This window comes from Exophiala dermatitidis (genome assembly GCF_000230625.1).
Source record: "Exophiala dermatitidis NIH/UT8656 unplaced genomic scaffold supercont1.2, whole genome shotgun sequence".
Lineage (NCBI taxonomy): Eukaryota > Fungi > Ascomycota > Eurotiomycetes > Chaetothyriales > Herpotrichiellaceae > Exophiala > Exophiala dermatitidis.
Genome location: NW_008751647.1, coordinates 3,048,569 through 3,075,538, shown reverse-complemented (window position 1 = coordinate 3,075,538; position 26,970 = coordinate 3,048,569). Strand labels below are relative to the sequence as shown.

The following is a 26,970-nucleotide window of genomic DNA, read 5'->3' as shown; positions in this document are numbered from 1 at the left end:
GTTGAATTTAGTCTAAATAGCTAGGGTAGGGTATAATTTTAAAAATACTAAGTCTTGAAAACCCCCCGTGCCACTATTTCTGAGACCCCACTGTACACAGCCTTACGGTCACTGGCCAATGAGCATGAACCAGGCCCGGCCAATCCAATGTCAATATCAACCTCAACATCATCCTGCTGCAGACGAACACCATACACACTGCCATCCGTCTTCTCTGCATTCGTCCACCTTGATTCTCGCGTGAGTGTGGGCTCTGCTCCTGGATGTTCCTCAGCTTGCGCGATTTGCAATACAAACGATGGCTTAGAACACCCTGACTGCAGCAACAAGTTCAAGCGTTGCGGCCCATGGGCATTGCGAAGAGCATACGGAGAAAATGGGCAAAGCAGAAGAATTCGAGACCGGCCACCAGGACCGTGTGACCGTTTTGCACACGAATTTCAACGGCACCAGGATTCTGACAGGATCAATCGACCACCGCATCAAGGTCTGGGATCGAGACGTGAAAACCGGCGAGCGCACGTTGATTGACACTTTTACCGCGCATGACTCTGATATCAGAGATGTACGTATGACCATTGAACGCATGGCGTTTTATCTTCTGACTTCCTTTCCTCCTTCATTACTCGGAGTCGCTGCTTGTCTGTATGCATATACATTAGCCCTTTTCCTCCTCAGCCTTGCCTACTCAATGCTTGCATTACATAGCCCACGCCAGCCACAAACCATTCCAAATCTTACCAACTCCCATCTCTTCATTTAGGCCAAGTTCTTCCACCCCACAACAGGCTCGCACATCGCCACGATCGGCAACGACCTGAAATTCCAGTTATGGAGCGAAGACGTCTCTCAAGCACCCAACAGCGGGCGCCGGTTTCGACGCACCACTACCATACAATCTGCACCACGCGTTCCCTTTGTGTCCTTGGACATCAAGACCACCGACAACGTGTACACCACACTGGCCCTCATTGACCGACAGGGTCTTTTGAGCATCTACGAACCCAGCAACCCGGACGACCTGCGGGAGTGGACATTGATCGACTCCTTCAACGTCTGCGGCACCAACCCTCCAGGCCGGGGCGAGGAAACCAGCTTCAAAGTCCGGTGGGACCAGAACCCAACGCCGTTAGCTTACATCAACAGTCTGAGCGACGACAGGAGTCAACTAAGCCTCGTGGTCTCGGCCCTCAACGAAGTCAAAATCTACAGATCCACCATCCCCGGCAGCGACGGAATGTCCACTTCAGGTTCCGGTCCAGGAACAAATGCGAATGCGAACATAATGGGCGGCACTAACGCCAGTGCTGATGGCGCCAGTCACAGGATCATGTTCTACGAAGCCGCACGGCTGCCTCGTCATCCTGCCCTGGTTCGCGACGTGCAATGGGCCCCGTTCAGCGTTCGCGGTACCGACCGCCTCGCCACGGCCTGCAAGGACGGCACCGTGAGAATATTTGAGCTCGGCGTGGTCGAGACTCCGGACCGTAATAGATATGCTGGTGGCAGCGATGGTGCTTCCAAACTGAATAGGACCCACACTACTACTACCACCTCTGACACCACCGATGCATCATTGCCAGCTAATGTGCAGCAACAACAGCAGCGTCAATACCAACAGCAACAACAACAACAGCAGCAGCAATCCAGCCTCACATCTGCCATCACTGGCCGCGCTATACAGCAGCAGCACCAGTTACAACAAGGCCCTTCATCCGCCGCACTCAGTGGTGGCCCTTCACGCACCACGCGCACAGGTTACATTTTTCCCTTCACCACTACAATCCAGTCCTCGACCTCGCTGTCCAGTGCCCATTCCGACGCATGGTCATTGGCCTGGGACGGCCAGGGTCAGGTGCTGATGAGCAATGGCTCCGACGGCGTCACAAAGTTGTGGCGCAAGAGTATTCTGGGCGGCCAGTGGCTGGTCTTTGCGGGACAGGAAGTTCTGGATAGGAGAGCTGGGGAGGACGACGACGATGATGACGAGGAGGATGAGGACGAAGGCCTTGATGGCGATGATGCAGCAGATTACAATGGCCGAGTCCGCAGCCGCTCTCGCAGCAACTACATCCGTAGAGATGATGACGGCGACCGGGATAGTGATTTATAACAGCACAGCATGGTGCGATTAATTCGTTTGGCTTCCAAAGTTTGATGAGAGTAGAACAAATACGGTAATGGTAACCTTCTACAGAGTAGTACATTGTACTACCTTAATCAGCCCGTGAAATATGGACTCGTCACAAGCGTGCTATCTCTCCTCAACTGCCGTCTCGTACGCTTCGGCTGTGGTGTGGCAGGCTCTTCTTCGTTTGAAGCGCGTCTGGTACCAGCAGTGTTTGCACCATGACCTTCCTCCTTGCTCTTGGCCGTTGGCGGTCTCTTCCGAGGATTCCCTCCGCTTCTTGTCTTTGGCTGGTTCATCGACATGCTTCCCGTCTCGCCCTGTGCGCCACGTTTGCGCGCTCCCGCTGTGGCTGCGGCTGCTACTGATGTTTTCTTCGCGGGCTTGTACTCGTCCTCATCGTCCTCACTATCCTCTGGTGCACTGGACAGAATCGATTCGGAACCATCGGAGAGATCGTCTTCGTCTTCGCTTTCAACGACGACCTTCCGCGAACGCCGGAGCCGCGGCCCAGGGATGGACACTTCAATCATCGTCTGTGATTTCAGCCCTGTAGCCTCGCCTTCATTGCCCGAAACACTGGACATGCCTTCGCGCGGGTCGGAACCATCATCATCGACTTGACTTGACATAGGAGAAAGCTCGGAGCCGTCGTCGTCGCTCATGCCGTCGCTGGCGCTGACGTTGTCGCGATTTTGAGAAACGCGAAGCAGTGACGCCCGTGGCCGCCGCACAGGCGCTTTCAATGGCGATATCGACGTCGGCGTCGGGTACGCCGCATCCTCTTGGTCCTTTCCTTTGCCCTTAGCCATTTTCAAATTCGGCGGCTCTTCATGATGGACCATGACCAAATCTTCGGGCACAGCTGGCTCCTCGTCATCCACAATAAAACCACCTCCGCCAAAGGCGTAATCATCATCTGCCAGTGGCAGCGCAGCGCCCGGCATATCCTCATCATCGTCCAGACTGATCGGCTGGTCTTTGGTAGTGCCATCACCAAGGTCGGCCATGGCGCCGGCGTCTCCGTAGGTGTCTTGGACACGCTCGCGGATCCTTAGTCCCATGACGAATTTTCGCCATAGATCTAAAACCAACTTTTCCATTTTGCCTTCTTCTTTCTTCTTTTGCTCCTCATTGAACTTTTTCCAGGCTTGAATCACGGCTTTCTCGTTCTCCTTGGCAACAACGACTCCCGTGCAGACTGGCACTGCTCTCTTGTTACCAAACTCAAAGCCCGTTACGGCTTCAGCGTAATCAATGTCGAGCTTTTTGCAAATCCTCACGGTTCCCCTGAGCGGAACATGTACAGCGCCCTTCGGAACCATGCTAGGCACGAAGCAGTCGATATTTCCATAGGCGTTCTTTGGTATCACGCCGTTCTCAATGGGAGGCGGGATGATGTATTCGGTTTGATCCCAGGAATAAAGCCCTTGCATCTGTTTTTGGCCCGTTATTCTCTCGTGCTCCTCGGCCTCGCGTTTTCTGGTCAGGGTCACTGCTCGGACGGGGACAAGCTTCAAGGGTGCTTCACCGGTTTTGGGCCTTCGGCCTTCTTTGTGCCATGATTCGGCCGTCAAGCACCTCTCGACATCGCTGCGACGGTACACCGGTTCCTGCTTCAAGTTTTCGCCCTTGCCGGATACAAACATTCGGTCAGGTTTCGCTCCGGGTCTCAGTGCTTCTTCGCGTCGCAGAAACCGCTCGAGTACAAAGTCGGCTGAAGCTTTCAGACTCTGGAGAGTATCTATGTCTGTATTGACTTCCTTCTTCTCTGGAAGCTGTGGAACAAGGTCATACGACTCTTCGACATCATCGACAGCCGTCCGTTTCGAGTCTGGTCGAACATAAGAGCTCATGACACGTTTGAACCAGTCATAGTCCTCGTATCTCTTCACTTTACCATGTTTGTTGTATACCGGGATCTTCTCGACGGGATAGCGGAACCCTTTCGTCTTGCCCGGCCATATCCTCTTTTTCAAGTATCGGATTGTTACGTCTTTGGCGGTGCCATCAGCTGAGTACCCGACGACATAAGCCATCACGGTCTTCGTCTTCTCTGCTTTTGCGCCGCGAGGCTCAAAGGTGGCCAATATCTCAGGGGTAGAAGCAACGGGCGAAGCAAGAACTAGAGGAGAAACCGGAAGAACTTTGTTGGTGATGGGAGATATTGCTTCCGTCCAGTATATTGGAAACGGATTATCGCGGTCATATTTTTGTGGGCGCCTCTTTGGCATCGAAGGGGTGATATCCAACACCGAATCGTCGTCTCCTTTCTCGTCATTGTCAGCGTTCGACTCAGAGTCAAGGTCAATAACTCCGCTGAGTTTTAAATTCTTCACAGGTTGCTTTCCTCCTTTCCGGGGTTGCGTCTTGCTCTTGCCGTTCCGAGACTTGGTGATCTCGGATATGGACCTGGAGTCGTCTAAATCTGACTCTTCGGATGAAGTATCATCATCCTCAAGCGTCTTGGCCGGCTTTCGCGCGACATACTGTTCCGCTTTCGTCCAACCGAACCCAGAGGGCTGAAGGCTTGCCACCATCCTTGACTCAATTCCAAGTCCTCGAAGTAGAGCGGTGAAGAGCTGGGCTCCTACATCTCTTGACCCTTCACATTTTCTCGCGGCCTCGCGGAACTCATCGAGGTTACGTATCCGCTCTCCATGTTCTTCAGGATCGTGTTCGTCGTTTCTGAATGAGTAGATGGCCCGCTTCAGGGCTTGTTTGGTTCCGTACCCTCGCTTCCTGAGACCAGGCGCAGTAATGGCGAATCTCTTTTTCCAGTATGCCGACAGGACTTTCATGAGAGATATCAGAGGGTCCCCGTTGCTCATATCGGCTTTGCCCTTCTCCAGACGCTGACTTGGTCGTCCCCAATCTCTTTCCTTCCGTGGGTCAATTGGCCTCTTGCGCTTCCGGTTCTGATCCTCCTTCGGCTGGGGCTCTACTAAGCCACTAGCCTTTCTCCATTTGTCGACTTCTTTTCGAATCTGCGGTGGCAACTGGTCCACCAGTGTCTTCTGAACGGTCTTGTCGCATATCCACTTGTTTCGAATCGCGTTGTGCCATAGCAAAAACTGAACGTGCATCTTGTGTGTCCGCACTCTGACCTCCTTCTCCCGCTTAGACGGGCCCTTTTTGCCCTTGCTGGCCGCAGCCGCCGTGCCGTAATCGATCTCATTGTCGTCCTTACGAAAGACCAATTCAATGGGCCCGTCCGCCAACGGTGTATGTGTCGAAGACTCCGGAGCGGTGTTCGTGTTCCCTGCAGCATCTTCCCATTCTATGTCCTCGTCCTCGTCCTCGTCATCATCATCATCTTCTTCCTCCTTATTTGGCTGAGCACCCTGACGCAGGTTGGCGGCTGCAGGTACATCTTCGAATTCGTCGCTGTCCACCTCACTAAGGCTTGAGTCGGAATCATCGCTGCCCACTGAGAAGACTTTCTTTCTGTCGACGCCGGGAATATTCCTGGATTCAGCATCCAGCACATCTGTCAGTCTCACCTTTTTTGCCGACTGAGGGTGCGGCGAGGCCGGTGGCGTAGATGAGAGCTGCTTGCGGGGAAGAAACGGCGGCATTACGAACGGCCGGACCAAACTTCAGACACTGTATCATGGCCATAGGCATGCGCATTGTACTGAGAGCCTGGCACTTTTTTCAAGAAAGCATGCTCGGTGACTGCGTCAAAACTCGATTTGCGATGACTGGTATGCGTACCTGTCCGGGGGTGAATACCAGTTAGGTGGTGACGTCGACTATTGGCTCGTTCGGGAGAAATGTACAGGGAGCAATGCGCCTATCTCTGGCCTTAGGAGCCCCAATTTTTTGGCTCGTGCAGGCACCGCGGGGGCCTAGGGAGGCATGGTAAGCTGGCAGATCATCGACCAGCCCTGACCTGGTGCCTGAAAATCTTCTTCGTATGTTTCAAAGAACAACCTACTAGGAACACAAGCAAACGAGTGAACAAGAACTTTCGATACAATGTCAGTCGAAGAATCATCCACGATCCAAGACGCGCAGTCGGATTCTCTACGACCAATTCACACCTACCATTGCCTATGTACCAGCGTCGTTCTCGCCACTACACATGAACTCGAAACACTACCTCATCGCGCCTCGCCTGTCCAGGACAACGCATTGATTCTTGCCCCTCCAGTCGAAGTCACTGTGTCCGATGATGATTTACGGAAAAATGTCAAACCAGCATCCTCTTTCCTGGTGAACACCGTCCCGGACCGCAGACCTGTAATTGTACGGCGGGAAGATGGCTTTGAAAAGAGAATGCTTCTTAGATGTGGCAGATGCAGGCTGGTCTTAGGATACAAACTGGATGAGGCACATTTCGAGAAGTCGGCGCCAGAAGCCAGTCCAGTCTATCTGCTACCCGGTGGCATGCTTAGCACTAACGACATGGCAAGCAAAAGAAAGGCACAAGTTCCTGCATGGGCGGAGCGGATAGGAGGAGATTGATACAACTCGAGTTGGAAAAGCGGCTTTTACTGAATTTTGTCATGTTCATTCAAGATACCCCCAAGCGAAGCACACAGGCGGAAATACCTTCCAATGCACTGGTGTGTAATTCTCAAGCTTTCAAGACCTTCGCCGGCCAAAGCATTTCACGCCAACAAAACCATGCATTGCTCCCTGCGCCCAGAAACCATACGCTCGTAATCAAGATCACAACGCGGAGCCATAACCCAGTGCATTCAGTTCGCTAGGATCGTCCGGACGAGTTCCATGTAGTTGATCTCTCCACTGCTGGTGTCGACGGCCTTCAATAACTCATCGACCTCTTCATCGCTCATCTTCTCGCCCAGATTGGTAAGGATGTATCTTAACTGGCCCACTCCGATGAATCCAGTCATGTCTTTGTCAAAAACTTGGAATCCGCGACAGTACTCTTCGGGTTCGCCTGGGTCTCTGAAGCCGCCAGGTCTGTTGAGAACTTTGCTGAAAGCATCGAAATCGACTGTCCATGAATTAGCGCGGGATATCTCGATAAATCGCATCGCTATGTCTTACAATCACCGCCCACTTGCTTTTCCAAATCCCTGATTTCTGCGAGCGTCGGGTTCTGTCCGCAGGCGCGGAGGAGGTCGCCAAGTGAATCGAGGGCAACACGGCCGTTGCCGCGCTTGTCGTAGAGGGAGAAGGCTTCTTTGTAGTTGGTGGAGGTCTGCGAGGAGGATTGATGATTAGCCATGGCGAATTGTAAGAGCGTTTGGAGGCAATAAGAGTATTGTGAACGGGGATTGAAGCAGGTAGCAGCGATGATGGCGATGTTGTAGTTGTTGGAGGGTGGCCTTAGGTGTTGTGTGGTTGTTGATGGGCTGCGGGTGAGTCTCTGCGCGTTTGGCTGCTCCTTTTGCTGGTTCCCGCACGGGAAGGTCATCGGACGAATAGCAAGCAGCAACTCACCATCTTGATTCTGGCTGCAGAGTGATCAACAATCTGGCACTTTCTAGTATTGCAGTTCGAGAACAACGAAGTTCCAAGCGTTGTCGTGTGTAGTTGTAGTTGTATACTCAGGTGCGGTGAAGTGTAAAGACGATACTCTCCTGAAGCAGAGAAGTAGCGTAGCGTGTGCAATGCAAGTTGTTGACACTTGGGATTTTTAGTTCACCGCCTGCGACCCCCTGTTGAGGCGACGCGGTCACCCAGCAACAAACAAGCTACACACTCGGAGAATGAAACGTTCGGTCTCAATTCCACCCTCTCTCAACCCAGGCCTGTATTTCTGGTTTCAAGTTCTTCATGCTCCGTACCGTGCAGCCTATGCTCGCTTTCCTGCTTTCTTTGTCCCCAGCGAAAAGATTGCATTTGCAACAGCCATACAAATCCTCAGTACTCGCTGCTGCCGCTTAGGCATGAGTCGAATCAGAACCTCCATCCCAGCGAGTTTACAGGGTCCGGTGGCATGCTAAGATCCCGGCTTGACCGAAATGCACTGATGGCCCCAACGCAGTCTCCTGACGCTACTCATCGTTCTACACTTTACCCAGGGAGCTCTGCTATCTCTTTAATATCTCCAGGTGCTGGAGTATCACTTTCTACCTACGTTATTCCCTCAAGAACCCGGATCCCGCGGCCGTGTCCAACTCCACCAGCCAAGTCTCTCTGGAAGAATCTGGCTGCGGCCATCTGGACATTATTGGATGGGCTGGGGTAGGGGTGACGAGATGGACAGGGAATTTCTCGGGGTTAGTGATCGACCCAAAAGAGATTGATCGCTTTACCTGCTTTGGGTCTCGTGCTGTCCCTGCTTGGACCCTTACTAACATCACTGGTCCATTTCAACACGTTGGTTATCAATACTCGGCCAATATGGAGGGTTACATATGCCTCTTTTCATCAGTGGCACCAACGACATTCCAGCACGCGGCTGGAGCTATTCCCTATGGTTAAATTCCTGCTTCTAGCCGGTGGAGCAAAGGGTAGTGCCATCTCCCGTCTTGTCAAGGAGCTTGATAAAGGTAAGACTCCTGTTGGATCACTCTATCCACAACTCGCGCAATGGCATAATCCCTCCCCACTACAACTCATGAACTGATAAGGATCGTACATACCCTTTGGATCTGGATCTAGTCAATCGTCTGAGAACTCTCCCATATTATTTACTACACAGTATGATCTCCTGCTAGCCCTGAACCTCATTGCACTGGATAGTATCAGTCCAAAATGTCTACGCAAAGCAAAGGCAGCCGACCGTCCCTCGCACGAGTACAATCGTGCTCTGGTTCGTCTGCCGACTCCACGAATTTCAGCTCTGAGATGCACTTGAAGATCACGAAACAAATGCGAACACAACAAGACCGTTGGACTGCATGGCAGACCAAACAGATGCAGGCTTACCAAGAAGCTACACAAAAAGAGTCTCTACGCCGTCGCATCACTTCTAAAAGACCACATATCCACCTTGACAGGATATCATCTACATTGCGTCGAATCCGCGCATGAGATATTTACGAGCTCGACGATTTTGAGCGTTCATTTTATCATCCAGGAGCTGCAAGCATAGTTGCTGATTGAGGGCTGGCACAAAATGTTTCATGTGACCACGAATTCACGATCTATTATGACACCTTGTCCGCGATGCCCAACCATCACAACACGCTACCTCCCAGGAGTGAAGTCCGAACTATGACCGGTTGTGACAGCATATGTGTGGGAAGGAATGAGTATCTTTGACGCCCAGATGTGCGATCACGTGGCACCCCTACTTACCACTGGAAGCTCTTCATGGTAACATGGCAAGAGGCATGTCCTCTGCTTGACTATTGAGATTGGTCTCAGCACGTGATTGTCGGAATACCCTCACGAGCTATGATTTGCCGTGAGAGTGATCGATGAGTTACTCGCCATATTCGGCGTTGGCCTCATGGAGAAAAGCATATCAACACACCTAGCCACTTTTTTCGTCGGCTGAGATACGGTCCTCGTTTCTCACCAGTCTGGACCATTACTCTGACTGGCATTCATTGGATGGATTGTCTTCCTGCTGGACATTTCCTATTCACGCCGAATCCTCTTCACAATGGCTCGTCTGCATTTCTCATCCTCGGCTTCTTATTCGACATGGGCCCGAGCTAAAAGGCAGTCTAGTGAAGGGCATTTCCTGAGTTGAGGATGGTTGACGACCTGCAACTTATGCCTCTCACTGTCGCGGCATCCGGGCTTCGTGCGGTGCTGTACCGATGGACTGGCTACCTGAAAAAAGCCGCTTAAGGGAGCAAGGGTTATATCATGAACCGCACGCTGCCGGCGTGCTGCCGGAAACCCTTCATCGTGCCTGTCTTTGGTGCATTCTCATTGCAGTCATGACTTGCACGAGTTTCGAATTATGTGACATGTCGAACGGGCGGTACAAATAACATGGAAAAGCCGGTTGTGTCATGAGTGTCATTGCTTTGTCGGGTAGCCCTCATAGTCCTCAAGTCATTAGGTACTTATTTTAGTCACCTGAAAGAATTACAACTTCTGCCTGACAATTTCCTTGCCGGCTTTGCGCAAGGCATTCTCGCCGTCAACCAGTACGCACCACCCCTCTCCTCCCACGGTGCCATTTTCGAATCCCCCGACGGCCGACTCGAAGTTCTTCTTGGCGAACTCGAGGTCCTGGTCTTCAAAGCTACCAGGCTGCAACCAAACAGCCTTGACGCCGGCGGACTTGGCTTCCTGCAACAATTTCCTGGTGATTGCAGGCGGCGTGAGGAAGGACAATGCGGTCTGAGCCGGGTGAGGTAGTGCGGAAATCGACGGGACCGTCTCGTATGTCCTGGAAGGAAGCGATATTGACGGTCGACCAGGGTTAATGGGCGTCACATGGAGCGAGTGAACGTGATACCATGCCAGAACTAGTAGAGCGAAAAAGAAAGAGGTCAATCTAATCTTGACCGTGGATCAAGGGACAGGACTCGAATCACATGCCAGAGGTGGCAACCTACTCTTGTAACCAAACTTGCTTCTGTCTTGACTGGCGCCCACGACGGCGAAATATGGCGATGAGAAAAAGCGCTTGGCCGCGGCCTCCATGGTTGATAAGATCGTGCACAAGTCGGTGCACGCTTGTTTCTGTGCCAAACTTGAATTCAAGGGGAATTGGGACGGAATAGGATATGCCTGCTTCTCATGCTATTGCAAGGTCGAGGCCAAACGTGAAATATAACAGACCTCACCCTGACCGAGGTGAACAGCCACTGTGGCACAGCAAGCACGTCAGCACCGGCTCTACTTACGCCGGCGCGGGTTCAGTCTCATCTTTGCCGCCGGTCATACAATAATAACCACGTGATGAGGCTTTCATTTGGCGTCGGGTCCTGCCAGTGATGGGTTTGGCTACCTTTTTATTGGTTTACTCCGAGTCTACAACTTGAATACGATGTTGTACTTTTATCACCGGCACGGCACGTGCGGGATAACAGTAGCTGCCAGGTAGGTAGCATTGTACATTACACTGCCAGTGTACTGCAGCGTACCTGTAGACTGGTACCTCGCCCAGCATTCAAGCAGGTTCAAAATACGCGGTGAGTACTAGTAATGCGAATTGGAGAATCCCAGGCACCTGAATCATCCAATCTCTCGCACGCACATTGCGCCTTCTGGGATCTCAAAGAGTCTGCCTGATCGAGCGTTGTTATTTTCATTCAGACCCCCGGCTTCGTGTTGGACGGTTTTATCAAGCTCATTGCCTCGGCCTTCCTAAAGATACTAATAAGGCCAGTCTGGTTGGACCCCCGTTCAGGGAGCTTCTTCACTTGCATACCACTGAGCTGTGTTGGTTTCAAGGCGTCGCGGGGCCCGGCCTGTCTCTATTTCCCACAGGCAAGAGGGAAACCCCTCGTTCCCCTTCCAGGTCGCCCCGACCTGCTATTACTCCTTCGGTTGAATCCAGGAGCGTTTATTCAACAACAACAACAGCAACAACAACAAACCAATAGCACCGGCATGCAGGCTTCGTATCTCCTTCGGAAAACCAATAACGCACGGAGGAAGCCCTTCCGATATGGTTGACATCACACTGTGGCTGGTGTAGATGTGGAAGAACTACTGTGCAATAATGTGAAAGGTACATCAACATTGTGGCTGTGGCGACCCGGAGCCGACCTCGAACGGCGCATTCCGCCAGAACACAGCCAACCGCATCCTTTGCCTTGCGCTGCAAACCGGGGTGCCTCTACGGTTGTCTTCTTACTACCCAAGATGGAGTTTTGTCAATCCACATTGAACACCACGGCCGCAGTTTTTTTGCCAACTGCTTGCGCCTACTGTCTGACAAGGGCATCAAGTATACCGAATGCCCCTCCAAGCCTCCTTGACAGATGACCTGACCAGCGGTCCTTTGTCGGCGCTTGAAACGGCGGGCTGACCGCAGCATATCCGAAAGTCGTTGCAAGATACGCTCTGTTGAACAGCTGTGCACCTTTCTCAAGAGGTGGTCAAAATGAAGGCCTCCACCATGAGTTTCAGCGATGGTGGCGCCGACCTTGGATCACAAATTTCCTATGACCGTGACTGTATATTTATTGCGACGCTCCCCCACCGTCATTGCAGCCGGAGGATTCTTTGGCAACTCTATGAGCATAATGGCGGCTGAGTCCCCACCGTCAAATCACCCTCGAGGCATGAACGGATTGGTTCACCGTACTATCTTCCGAAGGACTCGGAGTCCCCCTATTCCTGGTTCTACTACTGTTTGTTGCTGTTGCCCTCCTTTTCTTCAAAATTTCCATGATAGAGGCAACAGTCTGGCGGACTCCTTGTGCAGAAATCTCCGTGAAGCAGGTATTGAATCTTTCATTGAACACCGGAAACACCAGGTGACCTTGAAGAAACTCCTGGAAAAGGAGCAGAAGAGACAGTTGAAGGCACATGGGAAAGACGAACATTTGCCGCGGGCATTTTTTGATGCAACAGGGGCAGAAAAGAAGGATGCTGTCAGCGGAGGCGACACGCTACCATCGTACAAGATCAGCACCAGAAGCATTGCTTCTCAAATCGTGAAGGACCTCAGCTTCAAGCGGCCTCTTCGGATTTGGAAAGTCAGTCATTGTGTGGAGCAGTCTGCTTCGCCGGCGGATCCCCCAGCCTCGTACCCTGGTGACCTCAAATGGCCCATTCGAGCCTTCCTAGATCGAAGCCCACCTACGCTGTGTGTGGATGCTGCTGAGCTTCCCGCCGAGCTTTCTCAAAATACGCCGTTCCAGAATGCTACACGAACCCAAGACAACGAGCCTGAGGCTGCACTGGACGACACGTGTCAAACCGTCAAGAAAGTCAGATTGCTTGGGTTCAAAGCGAAATCTGATGTCTCCCCTCCTTCGCGTTCTATGAGGTGTGCCAAATGCCAAATACTTATACGACCTGACCAGTTTTATTACCACTGTCCGGGCTGTGAGCACCCCGATGGCGTCCTCTGCTCGTTATGTGGTCAAGCTGGTTGTGGCTGTTCGCATACGACCACGGCGGAGGTCCGGAGTGAGGCTCGGATTGAACTGCCAGATTGGAAAGGCCTGGCTGCGCGAACTGGAGAGCGAAGCCATTGCAAAGCTCAAGATGGTTCTGTGACAGCCGGGGAGGTGAACTTGGCAGAAACATTTCAAGAGGACATTTCATGTCAAGCAGAAGCCCTTGTGGAAGACCAAGTGGCTTTCCACAACACTACCGGCCAAAGGCAGTCCAGAGAGCGATTTTCTGGCATTGAAGGCAATATGAATGCTGACGGTGACCATGTCGGAGAGACTGAGCTTCGGCAGTATGACCGCGTCATAACTTCACGCGAAACGGAGCTCACATTACCAGATGAAGAGACCGCAGTAAGAGAGCGACAATCTTTACTCAAAGAGCAGCAACAGTTGTTCGTCCTTCTACCGCAGTCCGCCATGGCGAAGCGGACAGAAGAGGCGTCCGCTGGCATCGGTGCACAGTTTCGAGATATCGGTACGGTAAGTGTCCGGCTTCCAACTTCAAGGCCCCGGTTGCCCCCACGGACCTGTAATCGCGCTTTGCTTTTGCTGATTCTGGCTGCTAGGATGATCACGCCAAAAGCTATGGCACGAAGCGTAAAGCGGGTGGCGACGGGTCGTCCATATCCCCTTCCAACCCCACAATGTTGATCAGGCCTAGTCTCTTAAAGCGCTCTCCCAATAGACGTCGAGATTCCAATGATGAAGAGGAGGAAGACACTGCTGGTACACCCAAGAAAGTCAAGCCGACATTGGATTCTCTCCGTACACCGAAGAGGCTGTTCGCTTGCCCGTACTCAAAATTCGACAGATCAAGATACTCCGAACACAACCGCCATGAGAAGAACTACCGGGGCTGCTCGAGTGGGTACTGGCCTGATATCTCTCGCTTGAAGCAACATCTATACCGTGTTCATTGGCGGGGTATCCATTGCGTTCGCTGTTACGCCAAGTTCGAAAACAATGATCTGCTACAGGCACATATGCGTTCGGAGCCCTGTGGCCTTGCAGATTGTCCATATCCTGAAAAGTTCGATGACGCCCAATATAATGAAATCAAAAGAAAGCGACCAGGTATGACACCAGAAGAGGTCTGGCACACTATCTACAGAGTCCTCTTTCCCGGCCACGCCAAGCCAGACAGTCCATACGCTGACGATGTTGCCACCACCACGTCGCTCTCGACCCCCAGTCCGCATGCGCTAGAGTGTCAAAGGATAACAGATGCCCTCGGAGACGTTTTCGAATCCCGTCTAGATCGGAATCTTGCGTCTCCGAGCCACGCCTGGCTGCGGAACCCGCAAGCTCGGGAGTTTATTCATCAACAATTGCGGGCGTCTGTCGCAGAGGTATTCGAGAGGTTGACTCCTGCCTCCGGCTCTGCTATTACAGATTCCTCTGTTGAAGTCTCCCCACATTCATCAGTGGCCGCGAATTCGGCGCGCACGGCCTCATATTCGCTAACTCCGGTCTCGTCGGTATCTGCTTCACCGTTGTATGAACATTCACGGCGGGGAGCGCGATCGAATCCACAATTGCCGTACTTTAACCATTGCCAGAGTTTCAGCCGAGCACTTTCCCTCAGAACGTACTTACATGGCACCGCAGTCCAGCAAGCTCCCACAACAGAGCCGATGCAACTATCTGCTAACCAAATCTATTCTGACGTGGGCTCTGGTTCGACTGAAGTAGCATTTTTCCCACCTTCGGATGTTGACCACGAAAATGATCCATACGATAATGAATGTAGCAGCTTGCGCCACGGCGATGAGCTCGGCCTTGCAATGCCTACAAGTTTCCAAACAGGATTTAATACCAACCTCCCCTCAAGGTTCGTTGAAGTTGGTCCATGGCGGGGGCCCACGATGCAACCTCCAGTGCTCGGCCAGGGATATATACCTGCATACCATCCCAGGGTACCCGAACCGCGGGATGCGGCGGGCTCAACCAGCACCTCGCAACTGAAGACGAATCACCCGATACCTCCACCGATCAACTCTGGATATGGCAGTGTCGGACAGTCTTCAGTCCGCTCAGCTCCCTATCCTAGCCCTGCGGCATCCAAGACCACAGACACCAGACCAGGAAGGGCGGACATGAAAGGAACAGAAAGGCCTGGGGGTGGAAAACCCGGTCCCGTTCCAGAAGCAGACTTCAATTTCGATGATTGGCTTGCGCCATTTCCATAGGTCTCTGGTGCAATAGTCATGGATGACTTCGAAATATGTCTGGCCCGACTCTCTCGATTTACTTGGATTCGAGGCATTTGGCGTTTCAGGGACTTGATAATGTACAATATGAGCGATAGGACTTAATGTCCAACATGAGTGGATATTACAGCCAATCCAGCCTCCTGAGGACTTGTTTGACCAACAGTGGTGAACTTCGCTGGAAAGTATGAAGTCAACGCCTGTGTGAGAAGGATGAAAGTATTTACATCATACTCAGAGGTCGCCAGTGTCAGAAGAGAGAAGCGAGCACGCAATCGACTTGGATATATTGTGGTATCGATATATAGTGGTATCAAATGCAGTGCCTTTTTGTTTCAATAGTGAGAGACAGTTGGTTCAATCCAATGCTCGAGTCGTGTCGATTTACTAAGGCCTTGATTCTTTCGTCAGACGCTGGCTGCCCGAGGCTGGCCTCCAGTGTTGCCGATACAACGGACAAAATGGACAGCGTCAGACAGAATCGTTATCTGTTGGTCCGTGAATTTGGTGACACTTCAACCCTGTCGAACCTCACTTCTTTCCCAAATCCATGACTTGTCTGGTGAGAGCCTGGAAGGGATCCATCAATGTTGACACGATGTCGAAGACGGCCCACGAGTGGGTTTCTCAACCTTTCCTTTCCCTTCCCTATGGTTGTTTCCATTAATCTCTCACATTGCATTTGCTTCGGCGTTCTCATCCGTTGGACTGTGACAAATCTGCCGGATGTCGACCTGACATCATAGTGATTGTACGGGTGAATTTACATCATCACCACAATTGAGTGCACAATGTTCACGGTGCCGCCTCTACAAATCCACGCTTTCCTCTTGTTCCAGCGTTCATATGATTCATAGGTTCTAATCTCTTAGACCACGGCGATCCGATCCTCTCTGTTTTCCCTACGCAAACATGGCCGACTCGGTAATCCAGTTAAAATGCAACTGCAACAACTATCCCTGGGGCAAGACCGGGCGACAGTCCCTGGCAGCTCGGTTATGCGAGAAAACGAACCCCGACTTCAAGATCGATGAGAGCAAGCCGTACTCGGAGATGTGGATGGGAACATACCCTGAACTACCGACATACTCACTCGAGACTGGCGAAGACCTGCAACAGATCCTGAACAAGAACAAGGAAAAACTGATTGGAAAGAAAGTGCTGGACAAGTTCGGGGCCGACCTGCCATTCCTACCCAAGGTGCTCTCGATTGCAAAGGCGCTCCCACTCCAGATCCACCCGGACAAAGAGCTGTCGGAGAAACTGCACAAGGAGGACCCCGAGAAGTACACAGATCCAAACCACAAGCCCGAAATCGCTGTCGCACTGTCGCGATTTGAAGCGTTCATCGGGTTCAAGCCGGTCGCGGAGATTGAGAAATTGTTGCAGTTGGACAGCTTGAAACAGTTTGTGCCCGCGTCAGCATCGGCGTTGCAGCTTGACGACGAGACGTTACGCCAGGTCTGTGCGAACATGCTCAAGGCGTCCGAGGATGCCGTGGCTTCCGCGCTCAAGGGACTTCGCTCGACTAGCCCAGAGCAGTTGGGGAACCAGCGATATATTCTCGACCTGATCCCCCGGCTGGAAGAGCAGTATGGTCGCGAGGATAATGGCAACCTGGTCGCGCTGGTGTGCATGAACTATGTGGTATTGGAGCCAGGGTCTGGGCTGTATATTCCGGCCGACGGCATTCATGCTTATCTGTCCGGCGATATTGTGGAATGCATGGCTCGCTCCAATAACGTTATCAACACGGGTTTCTGTCCCAAACCGGACCGTGACTCGGCCGACCTTTTCACAAAGGCTCTGACTTTCAAGCAGCATGATCCTAGCGAACCCATGTTGGAGAAGAAAGCGTCCGACAAGAGCGTCAACGGCAAGAGTTTCGAGTTCACACCCCCGATGAGTGAATTCAACATGCTCGTCACCAACCTCGCTGCCTCGGAGTCGGAGTCAATCAAGCCCGTCTTTGGCCCCAGTGTCATGTTCGCCACTAGCGGACATGGCAAGATGACCGTCGAAGGGAAATCCTTCACTCTTGATGAAGGCTATATCTATTTCATTGGCCAGGGTGTCCGCGTCGACATCACTGCCGCGGATGGGCTGTCCGTGTATCGGGCATATGCTGAATGAGTGGATGAACATTGAACTCCTGAAAAAGAAGCCATGATATATGATATGACATGAGTGTTTAGGGTTTAGTTTCCTTCGATGCCAGTACGGTGGTGTTGATTTGTAAAGGCATCGGTACCAGTTGTGGAGTGGTCGAAGGACATATTCTTAGCGGCCAAAAAGACTACAGGTTGTATTACAGTAATAAATTGTGATGCAGAGAGTAAGAACGTGACAACAACTGTCTGATTGTGGCAATGCTTAGCATGGCGTGTCTTCGTCGCATATTGTTGATACAATCATCCAGCCCGGCTCTTCCTTGTACTCTGGGCCACAGGGCCAGGGGGTTCAGTCCATTGTTGATCTGTTTTTCCCTTTCTTCGGGTTCTCATCTCTCCGGAAGCCCATCTCATTGCCTTGTGGCTCGCTGCATTGCTTGTGACTACCAACCACCCCACCCGTTGTCCATTGACGACATCCTGATGCTCACGCTCAATCAATTCGCCGTCATAGAACTAAGCCCATAATCCGCATGGACAGTCGGCAACCCAATCGAAACGCCAATGTTGGGCGCAAACGCTCCAATGAAGTTTCCTAACAGACACAAAAGTTAGGAGTCATCTTGCCAATCATTCAAATGATGACAAAAATGGCCATGTTCATGGTCACACGGAACCATGGACACTTCTTTTCATCAAAAGGGGAAGAGGAGAGAAGTCAACATACCAGGCGGCGAATAATTACAAACCGTAAAATAAGGCGGCACTCCACTCCCAACATTCTGTAGTCCCGTCGCCGTACAATCGGCCGTATAGCATCCTACGGAAGTCGTGCTCTTCCACACAATCTGAGTGAAATGGCCCCATTGGTTCAGTTTGCTGGTGTCCGGTTCACTACCGTATGAGACATAGTTGTTGACTTCGCTGTTATATAGACCTTCGGTGACGAAGTTGCCCATACCCAAAGGTGTGGCTGGGTATCCGGCGCCGATGTTTTGCCCGTAGCCCCCGCCGTTGATATTTCTGTTTCACGTTCGTGTCAATATATATGAACTATTTCGCTTCGCTTCGCTTTCGGGGGAAAACTGGGTGGTGATTGTCTTACGTAACATGACCATAGACACAAGTCTGGGCAATCACTCGAGCCGTCTCGGCCATGGCGGGCGACCAGGTCAATGCGGATGCGGAGTGGTTGGTGCGGTGGATGTTGTGGTGGACTAGGATGGCGTTGATGTATGCGTCGTTGGTGACGGAGGGAAGGAGACTTGTTGATGACGTTGTGGTGGAGGTGATGAAGGTGGTGCTTGAGACTGGTGGTAGACCCGTCGAAGAGGTGAGAGTCGGGGTAGTAGTGGTACTGGACGATGGCGTGATGGTGTTATCTGGAAGAAGAACAGAACTAGTCAGACTTGGACTTGTTGTTGTTGTAACTGAACTCGATGATGATGACAAAGTAGAGGAGATCCCGATCCCGTCCAGAATGTTTGTGGTTGTTGTTGTTGGTGTTGTCGTCGGACATGGACATGTTGTAATGGTTTCAATCACTGTTGCTGTCAGGGTGGTTGTATAGCTGTAGCTGATGCTGACGCTTTGGGCTGTTGCTGCCAGGGCAAGGGTAACACCCAGAAGACGGTGAGATTGCATGTTGAAGTCAAGCACGAAAGGAATGAATGAATGAATGAATGAATGAATGGACTGGTGATGACCAGAAGGGAGCGAGAGCGAATGTAAATGAGTGACTTCGCACGACCACTAGGTTAGTTTGCGGGATAGAGAGTGTCCAAGTTCAAGTTCGAGGTTGGCGAAAAGTGTTCGCGTTCAAAGTTATGCTCATATTGAATGAGAAATGGCCACATTCCTTAGAGATCAACATTCGCCCTGCAGGCATCGGGCGGTCGCCAGGGCGAGACTCCGGAGATTTCTTCATTCCGACGAGGTCAATGTGCCCTGTCTTGCCAATCTGGAGTCCATTACGAAATGTGTTGAAGATAATGTGAAATCTCAAATACCCACGCTGCCATGTCGTCTTCGATTGAACAAGCTGCCATTCACACAGGACTTGGAGCCGCACATGCAAACTGAAGGAATTCGGGATGGTACACCTCCTTCAGTTCCTTCAAAATATATATCATCCCGTCGATTGAGGCCTGAGGCATTGAACAACATAAACAAACCGTGCTGAAAGGTGCTGGCATTATTTTGTATAACCAAACCAATGTTGAAGTCACGAAGGATGGGCCAGGATGAAGTGCTTGTGCATTGTCCTTATGCAGCCACTGTCGAAACTATGGCACAATCAGAAGTGTGGATACAACACCATCAGGCTGTACGAGGTACAGAAGGTGACGATGGTTTCATCGCAGATGCAGGTCACAGAAGGCCAGGATTAATGAATAGAAGAGCTTTCAATTGACACTTTGGCTTGAAAGGGAGCGTTATCGATAGGCGGCATGCTTACATCAGCTAAAGTGGGACTGTTACCACGGCACGGCCCGTCAAGAACCTGCAGTAATTCTGGTCTCTTCATTGGCTGTTCGGACAGTCGGTATTTTTCCTTGCAATTGCAGGGCAGAAAAAACAAAAACAGCAGAGCGAGCGAAACGGTTCCCGACCGGAAACTGTATCTATCATTCTTGTCCGCTCACCTCTCACAATCATCTCCTCCTCCATGTATACACAGCCATAATCGTCACCGTCATGCTCTAAGCGAACCCATCAAGTCGCACAACCGACTCCATCCTCACTTTCTGGGCGAAATCCTGCAAACCCGGCGGCCATGGATGCGCAAGCCCACCTCCTCTCCCTCGGCTGGGCCGGGCCCGGCCACTCACTCGACTCGCGGCCCTACAAGCAAAAGGGCCATCGTGGACTCGCTTACGACCCAGCAAAAGTCGGCAACAACGGCAACGGACTCGTAAAACCGCTCCTGATATCCCAGCGCAAGGGACGACTGGGGATCGGCAAGAAAGCGCACGAACCGCAGGCCGGGAATCAATGGTGGTTGAAAGGCTTTGAGAGCGCCTTGGGCAATATTGGCAAAAGCGAGAGCGAGAGAAGTAGCGGAGCCAGCACGCCTGTCGCCCAACACCCGCAAAGCGGCAAACATGGCTGGCTTTACAGTTTCTTTGTGAAAGGCCAGGACATGCAAGGGACGATTGGCCGACTCGATGATGTAGACCAAGGCGACGGGGTACGGCCCAAGAAAAGAAAAAGCGATGTCCTAGATGAACAACAATCGATAAAAGAAACGGCTGTGGACGGATCCAAGAAAAAGCGAAAGAGAGACGACAGCAAAGAAAAGGCAGTGGCCGAGTTCGAACAGGTCAGCACGTACATTGCCCTCCGGGACAAGGATGAAAAGCGTAGGCGGAGGACTGAAAGGCCCAGTCCTGTCGAGGAGTTCCGCCAGGTCAGCGAATACATGGAGGTTCGGTCGGGAAAGAAAGACGGCAAGAAGAAAAAGAAACGGCATGGACAATCTGTGGAGGAAGCGCATGTTTCGGAAGGAACAAGCACGCCTGCTGTTACAGAAGGAGAAGGAGATGAGACTGGACGTGCTGTAGAAACGAAAGAAGAAAGGCGAGAACGGCGCCGGCGCCGGAAAGAAGAAAAGGAGAAGAAGAGGAAAAAGACAGCGTCACAGGGCGACACTACCACGGCGGAGGACGAAGCAGTCCGAGACGGCAAATCCAAATCACTCGGTCGGCATAAAGAGGCTGATGAAACAGCGGATGATGCCGCTGCCAAAGCCGCTCGCCGCGCGGAGCGGAAAAAGAGGAAAGCAGAAAAGGCCGCCAAAGCCGGATGAACTCGAGTTATCTAATGGCCTCGGGGTTGTCAAAATGCCGGCGTTACAATCACATGTAATGATTTCGATGAATGTGAAGCGACTTCTACATTTAGTATCACTGTTCAATCAGAGCCCATGGGCTGAATTGGTATATAACACAACACGGTCTGAACTCTCTTTTAGGACGCACCTCTTCATTTCAAGACTAGGAGTCGATTCATTTCTCCACCAATCTTCCCGGCTTGCCGCTCCGAATCCATGGTCGCTGGAGCCAAAAGTCATCTTTGATAATGTCGACATGCCTCGTCACGACCTTTGCCTTTTGCCTGGCCTTCTTAATTTTTTCAGCCTGGGTTTTCGAAATAGGGGCTTCAATTCCGCGGCCGTGATCTTCCTCCTCTGCCTCGATATTCTCATTCATCCCTTCCAGGGCAGCCCCACCGCCTTCGAGCTGCGTTGCAACCTGACTACCACTAGTCTCTCCTTCGGCATTTTTGAGCCTGCTGCTACCAGTAGTGCCTTGTTCAAGCGCATATTCTCGGTAAACGACGCTTCCCTTGCGAAACATCTCCAACTCATTGTTGTAGTTGATGGCGAACCGTGACCAAAGTATCTCATTCTTGTCGCTAGACACAGTTCCCTTTAAAAACTCCTCTGCGGCGGTCGGGCTCATGCCGCCTTGTTGGACCAGGGCCCAGAAGGTCGTGTTGTAGAGGTTATTAATGTGGCCTGGAATAACACCGTTAGACATTTCATGTGCCCCTGTCACTTGGTCGAAGCTGCAGCTCCCGACAGAACGGGATTGAGAAAAGCGAACAAACAATCGTGCGTACTTCGAAAGCACACGAAGACGACACCGACAACCCACACGGTACAGCCTTCTCTTACACAATGCTCTCAGATCCGACGCTCCAACTACAGAGCGAAGCGAGCAAACCAAAATCCATCAACGAGCAGTCGGCAAAGAAGAAGAACTTACAATCAACCTGTCTCCAACTCAAATAATCTCTCAAATTCTCCCAGGAGGGATAACACACCGCCCTTCCATCGAATGTGGGCAACATGCTCAAACTCAGACCTTGACCTCCTTCATCTGCTTCACCTTCTTCACCTTCACCATCCCCTTCTTCACTTCGACCACCCCCATTCACAAAAACATCCGGCCAAAGCTTCACATAAGCAGCCGTAAACGCACTCACAATCGTACTCACCAGCTTCGCCGCGCGCCTCTCAAACAAATTCGTCGACCGATGAAACACAAAACTATATTCGTCCGAGACGCCATATGCAATCACAATCTCCGGTATCGACGTTACGACGTACTCAGCGGCTGCGTTCATGAGATTCAAGGCGCGTATGTCGTTGGGTTTGTGGAAGTTGTAGTGTGTTGATAGCCTGAACACCAAAACCTTCAGCATGAGAGACGGAAGAGTTAAAACTGCGACTTGTATACGAAGAGTACAAGTACAAGTACACTTGCACACTTAACTTACCGGTGAAATCCCCGTCCGTCAATTCTGACTACGATCCAAGTGTTGGGCAACAAAATCTCGTCGCGCTCGAAGGCGCGGACGTATTCGTACCTGAATGAATTGGCCGGAGTCCCGTCAGTAGACGCGCCACTCCAGGTGCAGACTTGATTCATATTGAAAGGCTTATGGAAACCCCAAAAATCCCAACTCCTAACTTGGAGGGGAGAATAAAAGGGAAAACTTGACTCCGCCCTGCTTCTGAGCGCACTGCGTGGCGGCCGAACTGACTTACTTGGAATTTGCCATGACACGGATGGGATGATTGTTGTGCCTCGTTTGGTTTTCGTTTCAATCATGTGGCCTCGGAGTCATCGTTCCATCATTCACTTCAAGCAAGCACTCCACTTTCAGACTCAAAAGGATTCGGCAGTATAAGTTGTCCACGCGGAATCAGGTACAAGAAAAGAAAATGTATAGTCTGGGCGGGTGAGCGTTGACTTTATGGGCCACGAGGCTGAGGTTGGCAACAATTATTATTGGCTAGCCTTGTCCAACACTACGTTGGCGTTGGTCCCTTACTTAGATACCCACGCCGGCGAGTCTAGTACAGGATGTGCCAGTCTCTTTGATGTCCTGATACATTCACGAGTGTGACAGTGGTATACCATGGTGAACCCCGCAAAGATGTTCTCTGACTCGCACACTTAGAAACAACAACTTGAATATGATTACTATTCAGCCTGCCAAGCCAGTCTATTGGTCCTGGTGGAACAGATCAATATGAATCCAAATAGATCTGCTACATATGAGGTCTCCTTTTATCCATAATCTCATTCTCATTCCATGCCATGCCATGCCATGCCTATGCCTCGTCATCGTCCCTCTCCTCGCCGGTCTCACTGGCCCTCTCACTGCTCTCGCTAATCTCACTGGCGGTCAAGTCTTCTTTGCCCTTCTTGCTCTTACGCATAAAGTTCCAATTGCTCAAGCTGCTTCGACTTGACTTCTTATCCTCTGCACTAGGAGTGGTCGAAGTACTCTCCAAACTCCTGCCAAGATGTTCAGTTGACCCTTGTTCTTCCTCGTTCTCACCGTTGGGCGGAGCCGCCTCTTTTCTAGAGAACAGACCACCTTTGTCCTTCCAACTTCCAAACTTATTGCTGCTGGCCTTGCGGGTGAGCTTGGAAATAAATGTCGGCTTGACCGGCGTGTTTTCAACGGACAAATTAGCGCTGGTTCCAGAGGCCGTGCGATGAAGAGGCTCAGAGTCAAAGGTAGAGATCGTATTGGTGATGGAACTCGTGTCCCGGGACTTGCGTGATTCAGGAGGAGAGGTGGCTTCCATATCGCCTCCTTTCTCTCTCGACTCTTTTGCTTTGGCTTTGTCTTTGGTCTTCTCACCCCTCTTGCCAAAAAGCATTGTGAAGGATGGTGCCGCAGGATTCAACTTCGGTGTAGACGCCTGTTGTGACGACGTTGGTCGGGTACCAATTGGCGCCTGCAACGGACGACTCGGCTTTTTGTCCGGTTCAATCACTTCTTCGTCGGCTGGGAGAGAAAGATTACTGGTAGATCCAAAAACAAACGAGGGCCGGCGTGAGTGAGTCCTCGAAAAGGAATGCAGCGAACCCCAACCGGGAGCCAAAGGGCTGTTTCGGATGGGAGGCTTATCTGCATTCCAAGCGCGAAATTGGCTCTCTAACGACGGTCGCGGCAGCTTGTCGAACGAGTATGTGGAAGCCGGCCGTGGTGAGGCGGTGTCCGCCCGAAGACCAGGATCAAATGATCCAGACCTGGCACCAAACGGATCGTAGCTGGCGGGAGTAGCGGCTGACTTGCCAAATCCAAGAAAGGCACGCCGAGTAGAAGGAAACCGGGACGGTTCTTGTTCTCTTTCTTCGGGATTTCCATTCCCACGCAGGAGCGTGCCGGGGAAAGCCCAATTTCCACCGTAGCTCAAGCGTCTTCGGGGTTGCGTGGCAGGATCAAACTCGTCCACGTTCCTGGGAAATGATCGGCTTTGTACTGGCTTGAGGCTCCCGAGCGCCGGTGCTTGATCAGCCAGGGTCTTACCCCGCTGACGGCCGAGACCAAACATGGACGACATGGACATATACTTGGCCTTTGGGGGTTGTTGAGCAACTTCATCCTCGCCAGCAGCTTCATCAGTTTTCTGGTTTACGGCCTGGTCATCTGACGCCTTCAGCTCAGATTCTGCAGCCGGGGCGGGGTTTTGAAGCGGACTGGAGAAAGATTTGCTTGATGAAGATTGCGCAGAAGGCGTGTCAGTACGCCGGGCGTCTTCAGGACCAATTGGCGATCCGATCCGGGGGAAAGGCATCGGGCCTGCCTCGGCCAGCCCCTTGTGCTGGCTTACATCATCGGTGTCTAGCAGCTCGTCCGCGGATTCATCTCCAAGGAGATCGGCTGGTAACAAGGAGTCGGCTCGCGGGCTCATCGGCATCGAGCTGGCTGCTTCAGTTTCCTCCACATGTGATGAAGGAATCTCAACAGGCATCGCGAGGGTCATTCCATTCTGTGGATTGAAGTAACTCGGAATCACGGTCGTGGGAGAAGCATTCGCCGTAGAGCTATACTGTAGCGCTGACGGGAAAGGCTCTGGGCCTGCAAACGGACCTCGAGGCGACGATACGCTGCTTCCATGCGAGTTGGTATGCCGTGGCCTGCGGACCGGCCGCATTCCGCGTCGTATAGCGTCCAAATCAAGTGTGGCAGTGGGCGCAAAAGAGATGGTATTGACGCGCCTCGCCTCCAGTTGGGTGATTTGCTCCCGGGTGTAACTGACCTGTTGGTTCGCCAGCTGAAGATCGTTCCACAGTCGTGCGTAGGTCTGTTGGAGGCCGTCAAATCTGGCCCGCCACCTCATATCGCGCTCACGATCCAGACGTTCAGCCTCTCTCGTTTCATCCGTCTCATCTTCGACATTAAGCTGTTTGCGCTCTTCTTCCAGAGCCTTGATTTGAAGCGCCTTTTCTTTATTGTCCTCCTCTAGCATTGCCACATCCTTCTGCTCTTCCTCGATCTTTTTCCGGATCTCCCTAAGTTCACTTTGCGTCCTCCGCTCAATCGCTGCTTTTTGGGTCTCGATACCAGCCATTTCCTCCTTCATCGACGCAATCTGATCTTCCCACTTTGCGATCTCGTCCCTTCGCTTCCTGCGCTGGTTCTCCTTTTGTTGGAGCAGTCTTTCTTTTTTCGTTTTTTCGCTCTGAGCTGTTCGACTGGCCGTTTCCGCCTTGTGTACTTGCTTGCGCAGGTCGCTGCTGGCCTCATCCCTCTCTTTCAAGCTCTGCTTCAATTCGTCACGGCGTGCTTCCAGTTCCTTCAACGCCGCTTCAAACTCCTTGTCTTCTTCCTGGATTTGCGCATCCACAGCCTCGATATCCTGTTGAACCTTTTGAAACCGTTGGGACAATTCGGCGAGGTCTCCGTCGACTTCATCTTCGGCACCTTTGGCGGATGCATCTTGTCCCTGCTGTGACTCGCTGACATGGTTGGCAGGAGAAGGCCTTCGTCCCGTTGTACCTCTTCGACCTGCCTGTTGCCCTCCGCTCAGTTCTCGAACCATGGCCGGGGCAGCCAGAGGTGTAAGAGTCTGGGCGCTGCGCACCGGGATCGCGCGCACCACTGGGCCAGAGTCGGAAGATCCATCTTGCGAGGATGTCGTAGATGAAGGACCGGGAAGACGGACGTGTAGAGCCGCGCTTGGAGTTTGGAAAGTGCCGGCACTGATACAAAACACACGAATATCGTAGACGTGTCCCGGAGTGAGGTTCGATATTATGGCACCCAATTCATTCTTTCTTGTTGTGCCAACAACCCTTCCATTGACTTCAATATGGTGTTCCTGCACTGAGCTCGAGGGCTCCGCATGTTTCCAGCTAACTTGGACCTCCCGGGAAGAGATTTCTTCGAGCGTGACGAGCGGGGTGGGTGGGATATCGAGGCCTAGTTTCTCGACGAGAACTTCATTCGGAGTGGTGATGACTGAGTAGGCGCGATATAAAAGCCTGCATCGTCAGCCGCGAATCCCGCAGGCACATAAGAGAGAATCGTACCATGAGAAAGCCCAAATAACGGCCAACAGCATAACCAGCGCCATGCGGCCTTTAACATTAACACGGGGAGCGAGCAACTGGTAGGCTTGGGAAGCCCAGTCGAATGGCTCTTGATGCCATCTAGATGAGTCCATCCACATAAGCGGTATGGCAGGCATGCGCTCTGAGCAGTTTCCAGAGCAAGAGAGTCGTGGCCAAAGGAGAGAACGGGTATGACAT

At 52.0% G+C, this 26,970-nt stretch overlaps 11 protein-coding genes across 11 annotated transcripts; 5 read left to right on the top strand and 6 right to left on the bottom strand.

Moving 5' to 3' along the window:
* Positions 1–160: 160 nt before the first annotated feature.
* On the top strand, positions 161–2,261 carry HMPREF1120_02569 (uncharacterized protein). Its single transcript, XM_009156613.1, has 2 exons — positions 161–565; positions 764–2,261. Exons 1-2 carry the CDS (start codon positions 377–379, stop codon positions 2,111–2,113), a joined length of 1,539 nt encoding a protein of 512 aa, XP_009154861.1. The 5' UTR covers positions 161–376; the 3' UTR covers positions 2,114–2,261.
* HMPREF1120_02568 (xeroderma pigmentosum group C-complementing protein) lies at positions 2,221–5,706 on the bottom strand (the record flags this gene model as incomplete). The annotated part of the gene is made up of 1 exon (XM_009156612.1): positions 2,221–5,706. The coding sequence occupies one exon, from the start codon at positions 5,704–5,706 to the stop codon at positions 2,221–2,223; it is 3,486 nt and encodes a 1,161-aa protein (XP_009154860.1).
* A 134-nt stretch (positions 5,707–5,840) lies between these two features.
* On the top strand, positions 5,841–7,055 carry HMPREF1120_02567 (uncharacterized protein). Its single transcript, XM_009156611.1, has one exon. It carries the CDS (start codon positions 6,110–6,112, stop codon positions 6,596–6,598), a length of 489 nt encoding a protein of 162 aa, XP_009154859.1. The 5' UTR covers positions 5,841–6,109; the 3' UTR covers positions 6,599–7,055.
* On the bottom strand, positions 6,835–7,331 carry HMPREF1120_02566 (calmodulin; the record flags this gene model as incomplete). The annotated part of the gene is made up of 2 exons (XM_009156610.1): positions 6,835–7,097; positions 7,151–7,331. The coding sequence occupies 2 exons, from the start codon at positions 7,329–7,331 to the stop codon at positions 6,835–6,837; spliced, it is 444 nt and encodes a 147-aa protein (XP_009154858.1).
* Positions 7,332–7,789: 458 nt separating this feature from the next.
* On the top strand, positions 7,790–15,681 carry HMPREF1120_02564 (uncharacterized protein). Its single transcript, XM_009156608.1, has 2 exons — positions 7,790–13,569; positions 13,656–15,681. Exons 1-2 carry the CDS (start codon positions 12,097–12,099, stop codon positions 15,276–15,278), a joined length of 3,096 nt encoding a protein of 1,031 aa, XP_009154856.1. The 5' UTR covers positions 7,790–12,096; the 3' UTR covers positions 15,279–15,681.
* On the bottom strand, positions 10,097–10,660 carry HMPREF1120_02565 (uncharacterized protein; the record flags this gene model as incomplete). Its single annotated transcript, XM_009156609.1, has 2 exons — positions 10,097–10,482; positions 10,573–10,660. The coding sequence occupies 2 exons, from the start codon at positions 10,658–10,660 to the stop codon at positions 10,097–10,099; spliced, it is 474 nt and encodes a 157-aa protein (XP_009154857.1).
* Positions 15,682–15,839: 158 nt separating the features above from the next.
* Positions 15,840–17,766, top strand: HMPREF1120_02563 (phosphomannose isomerase type I). The gene has a single exon (XM_009156607.1). It carries the CDS (start codon positions 16,212–16,214, stop codon positions 17,430–17,432), a length of 1,221 nt encoding a protein of 406 aa, XP_009154855.1. The 5' UTR covers positions 15,840–16,211; the 3' UTR covers positions 17,433–17,766.
* A 141-nt stretch (positions 17,767–17,907) lies between these two features.
* On the bottom strand, positions 17,908–18,568 carry HMPREF1120_02562 (uncharacterized protein; the record flags this gene model as incomplete). The annotated part of the gene is made up of 3 exons (XM_009156606.1): positions 17,908–18,005; positions 18,138–18,433; positions 18,516–18,568. 3 exons carry the CDS (start codon positions 18,566–18,568, stop codon positions 17,908–17,910), a joined length of 447 nt encoding a protein of 148 aa, XP_009154854.1.
* Positions 18,569–19,988: 1,420 nt separating this feature from the next.
* Positions 19,989–23,179, top strand: HMPREF1120_02560 (uncharacterized protein). Its single transcript, XM_009156604.1, has one exon. It carries the CDS (start codon positions 20,187–20,189, stop codon positions 21,216–21,218), a length of 1,032 nt encoding a protein of 343 aa, XP_009154852.1. The 5' UTR covers positions 19,989–20,186; the 3' UTR covers positions 21,219–23,179.
* HMPREF1120_02561 (tRNA(His) guanylyltransferase) lies at positions 21,418–22,845 on the bottom strand (the record flags this gene model as incomplete). Its single annotated transcript, XM_009156605.1, has 4 exons — positions 21,418–21,929; positions 22,180–22,278; positions 22,342–22,595; positions 22,694–22,845. The coding sequence occupies 4 exons, from the start codon at positions 22,843–22,845 to the stop codon at positions 21,418–21,420; spliced, it is 1,017 nt and encodes a 338-aa protein (XP_009154853.1).
* A 355-nt stretch (positions 23,180–23,534) lies between the features above and the next one.
* On the bottom strand, positions 23,535–26,891 carry HMPREF1120_02559 (uncharacterized protein; the record flags this gene model as incomplete). The annotated part of the gene is made up of 2 exons (XM_009156603.1): positions 23,535–26,703; positions 26,752–26,891. The coding sequence occupies 2 exons, from the start codon at positions 26,889–26,891 to the stop codon at positions 23,535–23,537; spliced, it is 3,309 nt and encodes a 1,102-aa protein (XP_009154851.1).
* Positions 26,892–26,970: the final 79 nt, after the last annotated feature.